The 15,032-nt window shown below is 50.3% G+C and overlaps 1 protein-coding gene across 1 annotated transcript in view; it reads right to left on the minus strand.

The window, feature by feature from the left end:
• Window positions 1-5,222: 5,222 nt before the first annotated feature.
• The window catches only part of LOC142301806 (uncharacterized), a 93,058-nt gene continuing 83,248 nt past the window's right edge, over window positions 5,223-15,032 (minus strand). Inside the window, exons 8-12 of the mRNA XM_075342829.1 lie at window positions 9,767-9,857; window positions 9,556-9,686; window positions 8,628-8,779; window positions 7,801-8,093; window positions 5,223-6,365 (exon numbers count right to left, since the gene is read on the minus strand). Of these exons, the coding sequence (XP_075198944.1) occupies window positions 5,223-6,365; window positions 7,801-8,093; window positions 8,628-8,779; window positions 9,556-9,686; window positions 9,767-9,857 (1,810 nt within the window). The remainder of the gene's footprint in view (window positions 6,366-7,800; window positions 8,094-8,627; window positions 8,780-9,555; window positions 9,687-9,766; window positions 9,858-15,032) is intronic.

Below are 15,032 nucleotides of genomic sequence, written 5' to 3' on the forward strand. Positions count from 1 at the left end.
TGGGAACGTGGAGAAGAGACCCGACCAGTATACACCAACACTGGGAACGTGGAGAAGAGACCTGACCAGTATACACCAACACTGGGAACGTGGAGAAGAGACCTGACCAGAATACACCAACACTGGGAGCGTGGAGAAGAGACCTGACCAGAATACACCAACACTGGGAACGTGTAGAAGAGACCTGACCAGTATACACCAACACTGGGAACGTGGAGAAGAGATCTGACCAGTATACACCAACACTGGGAACGTGGAGAAGAGACCTGACCAGTATACACCAACACTGGGAGCGTGGAGAAGAGACCTGACCAGTATACACCAACACTGGGAACATGGAGAAGAGACCTGACCAGTATACACCAACACTGGGAACGTGGAGAAGAGACCTGACCAGTATACACCAACACTGGGAACGTGGAGAAGAGACCTGACCAGTGTACACCAACACTGGGAACGTGGAGAAGCCTGACCAGTATACACCAACACTGGGAATGTGGAGAAGAGACCTGACCAGTATACATCAACACTGGGAACGTGGATAAGAGACCTGACCAGTATACACCAACACTGGGAACATGGAGAAGAGACCTGACCAGTATACACCAACACTGGGAACATGGAGAAGAGACCCAACCAGTATACACCAACACTGGGAACATGGAGAAGAGACCTGACCAGTATACACCAACACTGGGAACGTGGAGAAGAGACCTGACCAGTATATACCAACACTGGGAACGTGGAGAAGAGACCTGACCAGTATACATCAACACTGGGAACGTGGAGAAGAGACCTGACCAGTATACACCAACACTGGGAACGTGGAGAAGAGACCTGACCAGTATACACCTACACTGGGAACATGGAGAAGAGACCTGACCAGTATACATCAACACTGGGAACGTGGAGAAGAGACCTGACCAGTATACACCAACACTGGGAACGTGGAGAAGAGACCTGACCAGTATACACCAACACTGGGAATATGGAGAAGAGACCTGACCAGTATATACCAACACTGGGAACATGGAGAAGAGACCTGACCAGTATACACCAACACTGGGAACATGGAGAAGAGACCTGACCAGTATACACCAACACTGGGAACATGGAGAAGAGACCTGACCAGTATACACCAACACTGGGAATATGGAGAAGAGACCTGACCAGTATATACCAACACTGGGAACATGGAGAAGAGACCTGACCAGTATACACCAACACTGGGAACATGGAGAAGGGACCTGACCAGTATACACCAACACTGGGAACATGAAGAATGGACCTTTCAGCAGGTATCGGTGGACACATGCTGGAATCTAATTGGGAGCCCAAAAGAATTCAGGCAGAGCTGAAAGCCAAAAGGTGGATTTACAAAATAATAAAAATGGAAATTTAGATTTTAAGAACCAAAACAGTAAATGCGGTGACGAGAATCTGCAGAACTAATCATATGCTAAATAGTTACAGGTCACATTTATGTATGAGAAGCCGAGACGATTGTCAATAAAATGAAGGTCGTCTTATACTCAAAGCTGTAGAGCAGGGGTGGGGAACCTTTTTTCTGCCGGGGGCCATTTGGAAATTTCTACCAACCTTCGGGGGCCGCACAAAATTATCAATGTTTAAATGACCCTGCTATATTTGGTTAAACAATTAATTAACTGGGGGCACAGGACTGGGGAGGATGGGCTGCACACAGGACTGGGGGGGGGGGGGGGGGGATGGGCTGCACACAGGACTGGGGGGGGGGGATGGGCTGCACACAGGACTGGGGGGGGGGGATGGGCTGCACACAGGACTGGGGGGGGGGGGGATGGGCTGCACACAGGACTGGGGGGGGGGGGGATGGGCTGCACACAGGACTGGGGGGGGGGGGGGATGGGCTGCACACAGGACTGGGGGGGGGGGGATGGGCTGCACACAGGACTGGGGGGGGGGGGATGGGCTGCACACAGGACTGGGGGGGGGGATGGGCTGCACACAGGACTGGGGGGGGAGATGGGCTGCACACAGGACTGGGGGGGGAGATGGGCTGCACACAGGACTGGGGGGGGGGGGGGATGGGCTGCACACAGGACTGGGGGGGGGGGATGGGCTGCACACAGGACTGGGGGGGATGGGCTGCACACAGGACTGGGGGGGGATGGGCTGCACACAGGACGGGGGGGGATGGGCTGCACACAGGACAGGGGGGGATGGGCTGCACACAGGACGGGGGGGGGATGGGCTGCACACAGGACTGGGGGGGGATGGGCTGCACACAGGACTGGGGGGGGATGGGCTGCACACAGGACTGGGGGGGGATGGGCTGCACACAGGACTGGGGGGGATGGGCTGCACACAGGACTGGGGGGGATGGGCTGCACACAGGACTGGGGGGGATGGGCTGCACACAGGACTGGGGGGGGATGGGCTGCACACAGGACTGGGGGGGGGATGGGCTGCACACAGGACTGGGGGGGGGATGGGCTGCACACAGGACTGGGGGGGGATGGGCTGCACACAGGACTGGGGGGGGATGGGCTGCACACAGGACTGGGGGGGGGGATGGGCTGCACACAGGACTGGGGGGGGATGGGCTGCACACAGGACTGGGGGGGGATGGGCTGCACACAGGACTGGGGGGGATGGGCTGCACACAGGGACTGGGGGGGATGGGCTGCACACAGGACATTGGGGGCACACTGTGCTGAAAGTTTCATGCAACTCTGGGGGAGATGGTTTACAGAACTGGGGTGGAGAGGCACAAAGCATTGGGCAGGGCACATAGCAGAGTGGAGGCGCCAGACACAGCATCAGAAGGAGAAGGTGGGCACAGAGCTCCGGAGGGCAGGGGGCGGGCACACAGCATCAGAAGGAGAGGGCGGGCACAGAGCTCCGGAGGGCAGGGGGCGGGCACACAGCATCAGAAGGAGAGGGCGGGCACAGAGCTCCGGAGGGCAGGGGGCGGGCACACAGCATCAGAAGGAGAGGGCGGGCACAGAGCTCCGGAGGGCAGGGGGCGGGCACACAGCATGAGAAGGAGAGGGCGGGCACAGAGCGCCGGAGGGCAGGGGGCGGGCACACACTGCTGGAAGCTGTGAGGTTGCTGTGGGACCCGCCCACAAAGTAAGTCCTGATCACGTTGGCACTGGCCGGCTGGAGAACACATTGGTGCGCACAAGCAGCAATGTGTGGAGTGAATGGGCCGGCGGCTGCAAAACTGCGGTGACTGCCCGAGCACTGCCTGCCCCGGGAATCTGCCCGGTGGCTGCATAAAAGGTCGCATGCGGCCCGCGGGCCGGAGGTTCCCCACCCCTGCTGCAGAGGATGGTAAGATATGGAGCCTGGGAGTCACAAGTGCAAAACATTGTTACCCTTTTGCTTGTCCGTGTACACAGTGCGGACAGCAAAGTATTGATGAAATTTTAAACACCGATTTACATCCTAAAATGAAAGGATATTAACGTATATTCGATCACACACAGCGGCGTCTGGAGTCCATGTGACCAGGTCAAATGTGGAAATAAAGAGCAGCACAAACAGGTAAAAAGTTAAATTTTTTTTTTACTTTTAAAACTGTTACAAGGGAATTGTCTGGGATTATTTACAACATTGATTTTTGCCGTTTTGTAAAACTGACAAAAAGAAAAAAATTAAAATAATTAAATAAAACATTCTTTGAGAGGAGCGAATTTCCTATAAATAGTTTTGGGCAGATTCATAGATTCGGTAAAGTTCAAAAAAATTACAATCCAAATAGAAAATGCGGTGATACAAAGCGCAGCACAGAATAAAAACCACTGAGGTAAAAGGGTTAAAATAGGACGAGCCTCTGTTTAGTCCCCGCGCTCATTAGTATACCAAAAGGATCTTTAGAAATACTTTTCCTATAGATCTCCATCTATACTACTAAATACAGGGACTGTTAGGCAGGGATTAGCAATATGCATCCAGAACGGCTCGTGGTCCCGGCTGCATGTTGCTCCCGACAGGTTCCACGCACCAATCACCAGGATTTTCCTATATAACCTAAAGCCAGTGCTATACTGGCACTATCAGGCTGATTCTATACATACCTGTAGTGGTCAGCCAGGAAGTATAGGTTTTGAAACAAGTAAATCTGTAAAATCAGCAGTGTTTTGATTGGCAGCAACTGCCAATCAGCTGACAGCTGGGGGTGGGTTATAATAGTGATTCCCGCCCCCTGCCTGATGTTCCTCCCCCTGTTATTTATGCAAAATCTATTATAGCAGCGTTTTACGAAGTGCCTAGAAGGACCTGTGCTGATGTCATACTCATGTGACCAGAAGGGGTGGGGCCACATCCAACATAGCTGATACCAGGAAGCAACAACATTATTTTTCTGCTGGCTGAGGCCACGCACCTTCTGGTCACATGAGTATGACATCAACACAGGTCCTTCTAGTCACTTAGTAAAATAATTCTATAATAGAATTAGCCTACATAACAGATAGGGGGAGGAACAACAGGCTGGAGGGCGGGAATCACTATTTCTGCCAATTCTTTTATAGAATAGTTTTGCTAACTAGAAGGACCTGTGCTGATGTGATACTCATGTGACCAGAAAGAAGGGGAGGGGGCCTCAAGCCAACATAGCTGATACCAGGAGGCAACTGAGACCCCGCCCCTTCTGGGTATGACTTCAGCACAGGTCCTTCTAGTCACTTAGTAAACTTACTCTATAATAGAATTAGCATAAATATCAGATGGGGAGGATGGACAGGCCGGGGGGCGGGAATCACTATGAATACCCACCCCAGCTGTCAGCTGATCGGCAGTTGCTGACATTCAAAAAGCTGCTCATTTTACAGACTTTACTTGCTTGTGTTTTAAAACCTATACATCCGAGCTGACACCTAAAGGTATGTATAGAATCAGCCTGATCGTGCAGTATAGCACTGGCTTTAGGTTGTCTAGGAAAATCCTGGTGACTGCTGCTCTTTAAGTTAGAAAAACGTGTACAGATTGTGAGTAATTATCTTACATCTCACAGGGCGAGCAGCCGACATCTGTCTATCAGTAACGTGGACCGCAGACACGCATCACTTAGAATTAGCACAATTCTTGGTGTGCAATGTGTCTGTATAAAATGTTGCATGTTGGAAATTTTTTGCTTTGCTATCCAGGAAAAATAAAGAATTTAAAAGTTGACTACCCTGGTCTAGAGCAGGACTAGATATCTAAAATCTTGGCCATTCAGCGGAAGTAACGGTCTAGTGCGAGTAGCAAGAGGCCTTCCAGTATCGGCTGGCTTGCAGCCGCAGGATCCCACTGCCCAGAAGCTGCGGGAGCAGACTGGCCAGAAGCAGACTGGCCTGCAGCCTCAGGATCACACTGCCCAGAAGTCGCGGGAGCAGACTGGCCTGCAGCCGCAGGATCACACTGCCCAGAAGTCGCGGGAGCAGACTGGCCTGCAGCCGCAGGATCACACTGCCCAGAAGTCGCGGGAGCAGACTGGCCTGCAGGCGCAGGATCACACTGCCCAGAAGCCGCGGGAGCAGACTGGCCAGAAGCAGACTGGCCTGCAGCCGCAGGATCACACTGCCCAGAAGTCGCGGGAGCAGACTGGCCAGAAGCAGACTGGTCTGCAGCCGCAGGATCACACTGCCCAGAAGTCGCGGGAGCAGACTGGCCAGAAGCAGACTGGTCTGCAGCCGCAGGATCACACTGCCCAGAAGTCGCGGGAGCAGACTGGCCAGAGGCAGACTGGCCTGCAGCCGCAGGAACCCACTGGCCAGAGGCCACAGGAGCAGACTGGCCAGAGGCAGACTGGTCTGCATCCACAGGAGCCCACTGACCAGAAGACATGGGAGCAGACTGGCCAGAAGCTGACTGGTCTGCATCCGCAGGAGCCCACTGACCAGAAGCCGTGGGAGCAGACTGGCTGGGAGCAGACTGGTCTGCATCCGCAGGAACCCACTGTCCAGAAGTAGCGGGAGCAGACTGGCCAGAAGCAGACTGGCCCGAAGCCGTGGCAGAAGACTGGTCAGAAGCAGACTGGCCTGCAGCAACAGGAGCCCACTGACCAGAAACCGTGGGAGCAGACTGGCCAGAGGCAGACTGGCCTGCAGCCGCAGGAACCCACTGGCCAGAGGCCACAGGAGCAGACTGGCCAGAGGCAGACTGGTCTGCATCCGCAGGAGCCCACTGACCAGAAGACATGGGAGCAGACTGGCCAGAAGCTGACTGGTCTGCATCCGCAGGAGCCCACTGACCAGAAGCCGTGGGAGCAGACTGGCTGGGAGCAGACTGGTCTGCATCCGCAGGAACCCACTGTCCAGAAGTAGCGGGAGCAGACTGGCCAGAAGCAGACTGGCCCGAAGCCGTGGCAGAAGACTGGTCAGAAGCAGACTGGCCTGCAGCAACAGGAGCCCACTGACCAGAAACCGTGGGAGCAGACTGGCCAGAAGCAGACTGGCCTGAAGCCGCAGGAGCCCACTGGCCAGAAGACATGGGAGCAGACTGGCCAGAAGCTGACTGGTCTGCATCCACAGGAGCCCACTGACCAGAAGCCGTGGGAGCAGACTGGCTGGGAGCAGACTTGCTTGCAGTCGCAGGAGCCCACTGGCCAGAAGCCATGGGAGCAGCCTGGCCAGAAGCAGACTGGCCTGCATCCGCAGGAGCCCACTGGCCAGAAACCATGGGAGCAGCCTGGACAGAAGCAGACTGGCCTACATCCGCAGGAGCCCACTGGCCAGAAACCATGGGAGCAGCCTGGACAGAAGCAGACTGGCCTGCATCTGCGGGAGCCCACTGGCCAGAGGCAGCAGGAGCCCACTGGCCAGAGGCAGCAGGAGCCCACTGGCCAGAGGCAGCAGGAGCCCACTGGCCAGAGGCAGCAGGAGCCCACTGGCTAAAAGCAGACTGGCCTGTATCCATGGGAACCCACTGGCCAGAAGCCATGGGAGCCCACTGGCCAGAATCAGACTGGCCTGCAGCCGCAGGGGCCCACTGGCCTGAAGCAGACTGGCCTGCAGCTGCAGGGGCCCACTGGCCGGAGGCCATGGGGATCAACTGACCTGAGGTTCGGGGAACCAACTGGCCTGAGGCCCGATGAACCAACTGGCCAGACGGCGCGGGAACCAACTGGCCAGACGGCACGGGAACCAACTGGCCAGACGGCGCGGGAACCAACTGGCCAGACGGCGCGGGAACCAACTGGCCAGAAGGCGCGGGAACCAACTGGCCAGAAGGCGCGGGAACCAACTGGCCAGAAGGCGCGGGAACCAACTGGCCAGAAGGCGCGGGGACCAACTGGCCATAAGGCGCGGGGACCAACTGGCCATAAGGCGCGGGGACCAACTGGCCATAAGGCGCGGGGACCAACTGGCCATAAGGCGCGGGGACCAACTGGCCAGAAGGCGCAGTGGCCCACTGGCCACTAGGCATTGAGCCATACTTCCCTAAAGCCGCAAGGGTCAATCTCCCATAAGCCGCAGGGACCCCCAAGCCAGAAGAAGAATGGCCTGGAACTGCAGGGGCTCTCTGGAATGAAGCTGCATGGGTCCACGGGGTTGATGCTGTTGTGGCATGTGGGCCAGGAGATGGAAGAGGCCACGGGCCAGGAGATGGAAGAGGCCACGGGCCAGGAAATGGATGAGGCCACGGGCCAGGAAATGGATGAGGCCACGGGCCAGGAAATGGATGAGGCCACGGGCCAGGAAATGGATGAGGCCACGGGCCAGGAAATGGATGAGGCCACGGGCCAGGAGCTGCAAGGGGTCTAATGGTTCTATTTGCTATCTGTCCTCTTGTTTTGGCATGATGCATTGTGATAGAAATTTTTCTTACAACTTTCAATGGCGGTTTGTGGACATTTTCTTGCTTGTTGTACTCCAGGAGATATTCCGGGTAGATCTGATGCTTCTCAAACACCACAAAGATGGAGGGATCAGTGATGTTGTCCACACAGGAGTCATAGTACCGCGTGCTGCTGCCGGGTCTCAGCGGTGGGCGCTTCATGTGCGGGTCTCCCTTTATGAAGTCTCCCACCAGTACGCGAGCCACGAACATCGCGTGTCTCCCGCTAGACGTCGGTGTGGAGTAGTCATGGGAGTACGAGGCGTCTCGGGCAAAGTAGCTTCCTATGGAGAGAACGACCGGTTACAAGAAACTCCTTTGTGATGTCATCAATAAATATCACACATGATGGATAGCAGAGGCTGTCAGGGCATGCTGGGAGTAGTAGTTGTACAAGGATGGAGAGGCACAACTTGTATATTACTGATATGTGTCACAAGTGCAAACAATCTGAAAAGTGTCCTCTCCTCTGTACAGATACTATGTGTCCACATTCTTAAAGGGGCATGCCTCCATTTACATGCAGGGACCTATGTGATGTTGGATGTAAATGTATCCACCTAGTGGCCCCTAGAAGATCTAGAAGGTGTCAGCTACCGGGAAGTGTTCTGGATCCTCCTAGCTCAAATTGGAGAAAGACGTGATATTTTTTGGTAAGAGCATTACTAAATCTAATGAATTTAAAGTGATGCGCCTTGTGTTGTGTCCGCGGTGCGATCTGCAGCGTCTGCTTACACCAGATTAGGGTCACGCAGGGTCCCTGCAGCCCATATGTGAAAAGAGACAGTCCCCCAATTCTGTTGGATGCCACTTCCTACCTTGTCCATACAAGATGCCATGGCCACCACAGATGCGCCAGTCAAAATTATTATCGCAGATTGCATCAATGTGCCTACTGTCTGTGCCATGAAACAACCGGGTTTCGGTCACTGTTAAGTCTTTCTTTACTTTTTTCATTTTTTCCTTTTGCCTGAAAAGCAAGAAACAAACGTTAGACATCTAGAGTCTCCACCAAAGGGAAGAAATAGGAACACCAAGAGCAGGGACATCCTCCATCTGTAAGGTCCTGTCACCCATAGTGAAGGAATGGGGCCACCCAGAGCTGGGACATCCTCCATCTGTAAGGTCCTGTCAAACATAGTGAAGGGATGGGGCCACTAAGAGCAGAGGCATCCTCCATCTGTAAGGTCCTGTCACCCATAGTGAAGGGATGGGGCCACCCAGAGCTGGGACATCCTCCATCTGTAAGGTCCTTTCACCCATAGTGAAGGGATGGGGCCACCCAGAGCAGGGGCATCCTCCATCTGTAAGGTCCTGTCACCCATAGTGAAGGGATGGGGCCACCCAGAGCAGGGGCATCCTCCATCTGTAAGGTCCTGTCACCCATAGTGAAGGGATGGGGCCACCAAGAGCAGAGGCATCCTCCATCTGTAAGGTCCTGTCACCCATAGTGAAGGGATGGGGCCCACCAAGAGCAGAGGCATCCTCCATCTGTAAGGTCCTGTCACCCATAGTGAAGGGATGGGGCCACCCAGAGCTGGGGCATCCTCCATCTGTAAGGTCCTGTCACCCATAGTGAAGGGATGGGGCCACCCAGAGCAGGGGCATCCTCCATCTGTAAGGTCCTGTCACCCATAGTGAAGGGATGGGGTCACCAAGAGCAGAGACATCCTAGTACTAAGCTATGAAATAGTCATTGGGTACATATTGGACACCCACAGATGTGAGGGTGGATAGCAGACGTACCACTGGTACACCTGCCACAAAGATGGGTTCTGAATACGCCATATCTTCTTCAACTGATGCCCTCCAGAACTCAAGGAGAAGAGGGTATTAATTTCCAAGAACTCGATGGATGTGTCCATGACAAGAACTTTCTACAGAGGATAGAAGAAGAGAAGTGACCGCTCCTGCCCCATGTCCTCCTGTCACACCTCACAGGGGCTCCACACATTACCTTAGCGCCAATCTCCGGCATCACATCAGGGTCCCAAAATTCTGGGAACATGTAACTCCAGAAGGGGTACTTAGCTGCTGCTGATCTTGTGCTTAAAATAAAAACAAATTTCAGGAGAACCATCAACAATCAATACAAAAATTCTACACACCAAGAAAATCCCCCCCCAAAAAAATTCTACCAAAAAGAATCATTTCAGAACTTTTTCCACTCTGCTGTCACCCATGTGAGAACAGGATCCATCTTGTTAGATCTAGACTGCATTTGGCCTTTGAGTTCATGATGCGTCTCTCCTGGTGTAAGGTAGAGTCGCCATTTATTCTCGATAAGAATGTATATAGTTTATTAAAAAGTGAAAATAAATTTTGGAGCGTGACACTAAGAAGCCGACTTCTTGTCTAGTCTCAGTGTTGTGTTCAAATGATGCCAACATTGAGCCAACAGGAGATATATATTAATGCCAGCACTGTGTAAGACAAGCTGAGCCAATTCGGATGCTACTATGAATGTTCAAGAAATTTCTATATAAACCGTGACGCTGTACGAAACACTTTTTGAGACAGAGAACCACTTCTGATACTTTGTCTCGGGGGGCTTCTTCTATACGTAGGTGATCTCTATAATCTGGAACACACACACACACACACACACACACGGCACTACGCTGAGTGGCGATGACAAAACCTAATCCAGCCACCTTGCAGTCACCAGATAGAAAGACAACTCAAGCTGCAGCAAAAAAGGTAAGAAGCTTGTTCTTACAATATTCAAATTTTTCTCTGTCTTGGATTCAGTCTTGTTGGATAAGTGAGACCCAGATCAATCTAACTGAACTTAGAGGGTCCATTATTGATGGATAAAGAACCCTGTGTAGACTGTTGTGATATATGTTTGTGTTAAATTTCTGTGTTGTGCAGAAAGTGTGGATTTGGCTTTTAACCGGTCACTGGTCCATGGGGCTGGAGTGTAACATTAGTGGTTGGTATTGATGTTGATTCACTGGGGAACAAAATTTTTGTTGCATCCACAAAAACACTTGTTCTTAATTCGAGTGTCCTGATCTCAAATCTGAGATTAGTTTTTCTCTGTAAGCTCCAGTTTTTTTGCAATTCAAAATTTTAGGTTTTTATCTTATTGTAACATAATGGAGTAGAATGTCGTCTTGGGCATCATCTTTGTGAAAAATTAATAATGTAACGAAGTAAATACACTTAAAGATATGATTGCATTGAAATTTGTCTACAATTTTAAAATCGAAAATTAAAACACTTATTTTAATCATAAAATGAGCAAAACTTATTTAAAGATTCTATTTAGGCAAAAATTTGCGTTTGTCCTCAACAAGTACACAAATGCAAGAGCTACAATCTCGTGTGAGGCTCCAGCTGTAGTCTGCCATCATATTTCTTTCCCATTGCTCTTCCATCGTCTTTAGATGTTGATGAAAGCGTTCTCCATGCTCATCACTAACAGCTCCAAGATTTTAGGGAAACTTAATGTGACTGTTCAAGAAGTGAATCTTAATGCTCATGTTACATTCAATGTCGCGGAAAGCCAACAGCACCCTTTGAACCAGAAATTCAGAGTTTTCTGCTTTGTTGTTGCCAAGGTAGTTCTTTGTAACTGCCACAAAAGACTGCCATGCTGCTTGCTCCTCATTCATCTTTTTGGCAAATTCTTTGTCACATATGAGGGTTCGGATTTGAGGTCCATCGAATACACCTTTTATCTTCTCGAAAGACAAGGCAAGAAAAGCAGAAAGAATATGTTGAAAGCTTTCACTTTCTCTATTCAAAGCCCAAACAAACTACTTCGTTAAACCAAGTTTGATATGAAGTGGGGAAAAATGATCTTGTCTCTATCAACTACAGGTTCATTTACAATATTTTGCCTCCCTGCTTCCAGAGATTCACGTTTCGGCCTCTCCTTCTGTGTCCAGTGTTTCTCCCGAGCTCGTCTGTCCCACAAACAGAAAACAAGGAGACTTCGTGAAACCTCTCTGTTGTCCTAGCAGGAGATTTACAAGATCTACACAAATTATTCAATTCTGCTCCTCATACTTCTGTAAGTCTAGGATAATTTTTAGGTCATTATAATCCTCTCGCAGATGAGTTGAACGACCAATTGGATCCGCTGCATAAACATTACTGTTATGTAGGAGAACACATTTCACACTCCACTTAGAGCTGTCGAGAAATAGCCGCCATTCTGTTGGACTGTAAGAGGTAACACCTAGCTGGCCGAGAAGACTACTGATATCAGGACAGAAAACAAAGTGTTCAGAAAAAAAGTCCACAAAAATGTGTTCACGCTTCCTGAAATGGGATTCTTCAGCTGACCGGTGAAGAAGCCTGGAGGCCAATAACTCCACAGCTTTCTTTGATTTGCCCAAATCTTTTACTAAATTATTCAATTCGGGTTGGGTAATCTGCTGAGGGGTTAATGACTACTTTGCATCAGAAGAAGACCCTTCAGATTCTATATTCATTTCCTCATGCTTCTTATCAAAATACATTTGATCACCATGTTCACTTTCTTCATCCTTACAAAACATAAAACCATTGAAAAACTGGAACCGGGAGGGTCCCAGAGGGCGGGATACGGCGTCCCAGAGGGCGGGATACGGCGTCCCAGAGGGCGGGATACGGCGTCCCAGAGGGCGGGATACGGCGTCCCAGAGGGCGGGATACGGCGTCCCAGAGGGCGGGATACGGCGTCCCAGAGGGCGGGATACGGCGTCCCAGAGGGCGGGATACGGCGTCTCAGAGGGCGGGATACGGCGTCTCAGAGGGCGGGATACGGCGTCTCAGAGGGCGGGATACATAGTCTCAGAGGGCGGGATACATAGTCTCAGAGGGTGGGATACATAGTCTCAGAGGGCGGGATAGGTCATATTGCTGAAGGAATATTAGGATATGCCATTGTGATGCTGTGATATTGTGGGTTATGTACCATTTTGTGTGGGTTCATGTTTTGGGCGTAGTGGTCTGTCTATTCAAAATATTGTTTGTCCTGTTAAGTCCCCTTGCAGTGCTTCTGTCCCTAGGTGTGGGGGAGGGGGGCCTGGAATCCACCTAAACTCTGTTTACCTGGGGGATTATTCATTCTGGGTAAGACTTACAAGAGAGAAGAAGCAAGATTGACCCTCTGAGGCCAGCACCTCAGAGACTGTGAGAAACCCCAATTTCCCTGGAAAAGGACTGTTGGAGGATTGTGACTGAACTCCAGTACATTACTGGACTATTTGACCCTCTATGTGGTGGATTATTTGATGGACATTCTGTTTTGCTTGGAATAAATATTCTTGGATTGTTCACTCATCTCTCGCTCTGTTGATTGTGTGATATCGGAGAAGGACCCCGTCACAGTCATCACATGTAATTTTTTCTTACCGATGCCCTTTGTATGGATCAGACAGAAATAACAGTCACTGCTGTGGTCCTTAGGTTCACGCCAAACCATGGGAATACCAAAGGCATTCCTTTGAGTTTTCCTTTTGTCCTCACAATATGAGGAGCCCATTATTGTCTTGATCACTAAGGGGAACTTGAAAATAGGCAATATATGCACGTGTCACAAATGATGAAATATCAAAGTGTATAACAGCCACATATATAACAGAAGGTGTCAGGACTATTCTTACATTTACACCTACTCGAGGAAGCCATGATTCAATCTAAAAAAATAAGAGGGGGTTTATCAGATAACCAAAACGTGACCACAAGTCCTCTAACTGCCTTGGGGGTATTTTCAATCCAAGAGTCGTTGCCGTTTAACTCCAATTTAAAAAACCAGTGCACGCCATACACTAACAAGGAAATTAAAATTGCCAAAAAATTAGAGCGTGCACCAAAAAACGGATTTCAGATTTGGAATCAGCGATGCAGAAATATGGAAAAAGTACTAAAAGCTCATGCTACAGAAAATGAAAAGTAAAATGTTGCGCAGTGAATAAACCCCCATATGGTTCCATCCTCCAGACATGAAGGTTAATGGTATTGGAGAGACCGGCAGGGGTCCCGACTGGTTTACCTCTATAGTCGGGTGTCCCTGGTGAAAGACAGACGATGGGTAATTTATACATTAAACAGAGGGATCAAGGTTGAAAGAAAAAAGGGAAAAAAAATAAATATGTAAAGAAAATGGAAAGATTTTGCAGTGTCCGGGTGCCCAGCAGATGGCAGACTTCATGAGAATTTGTGGATAGGTGTATTGAAGGACAAGAGGGCTTATTTGATGGCTGCTAGTTTGCGCAACCAGAAAATCTCTAAATGTGTAACTAGAGAGTTAACCCCTTCACGACCGGCCGGTTTTGCACTTTGTTGTTTTTCATTTTATGCATGGTGTTCAATATATGGTAAAACTGATGTGTGGCTGTGAGGCCTCAGGTCAGTATGAGTTCGTAGACACCAAACATTAATAGGTTTACTTTTATCTATGGGGTTAAAAAAAAAATATCAGAAGTTTGTCCAAAAAAGTGGTGCATGATTAAGGACTGTTTTTATATATCTAGTCCGAAACGCGTCAAGCACCTATGCTTTGGCGTTCATGGAACTTTTTGTAATATACAGGTCATGGCCAAAAGTTTTGAGAATGACACCAGAATGCTATTTTCACATGATCTGTTGCCCTCTGGTTTTAATTGTGTTGTCTGATGTTTACATCACATACAGAAATATAATTGCAATCATATTATGAGACCAGAAGGTTCTATTGACATTAGAATGAGTTAATGCAGCAAGTGAATATTTGCAGTGTGGCCCCTTCTTCAGGACCTCTGCAATTCTCCCTGGCATGCTGTCAATCATCTTCTGGATCAATCCTGACTGATCGCGGTCCATTCTTGCATAAGCAATGCTTGCATTTTGCCAGAATTTGTTGGTTTTTGTTTGTCCACCCGTCTCTTGATGATTGCCCACAAGTTCTCAATGGGATTAAGATCTGGGGAGTTTCCAGGCCATGGACCCAAAATCTCTATGTTTCGTTCCATGAGCCATTTAGTGATCCCCTTTGCTTTATGGCAAGGTGCGCCATCATGCTGGAAAAGGCATTGTTGGGCGCCTGCTCTTGGACAGTTGGGAGAAGTTGCTCTTGGAGGACATTCTGGTGCCATTCTTTATTCATGGCTGTGTTTTTAGGCCAGACTGTGAGTGGTGCGATTCCCTTGGCTGAGGAGCAGCCCCACACATGAATGGTTTCCGGATGGTAACAGTTGGCATGAGACAAGACTGGTGCTAGCGCTCATCTCTTCTTCTCCTAATAAGCT

Source organism: Anomaloglossus baeobatrachus, chromosome 4, assembly GCF_048569485.1.
Source record: "Anomaloglossus baeobatrachus isolate aAnoBae1 chromosome 4, aAnoBae1.hap1, whole genome shotgun sequence".
Taxonomy (NCBI): domain Eukaryota; kingdom Metazoa; phylum Chordata; class Amphibia; order Anura; family Aromobatidae; genus Anomaloglossus; species Anomaloglossus baeobatrachus.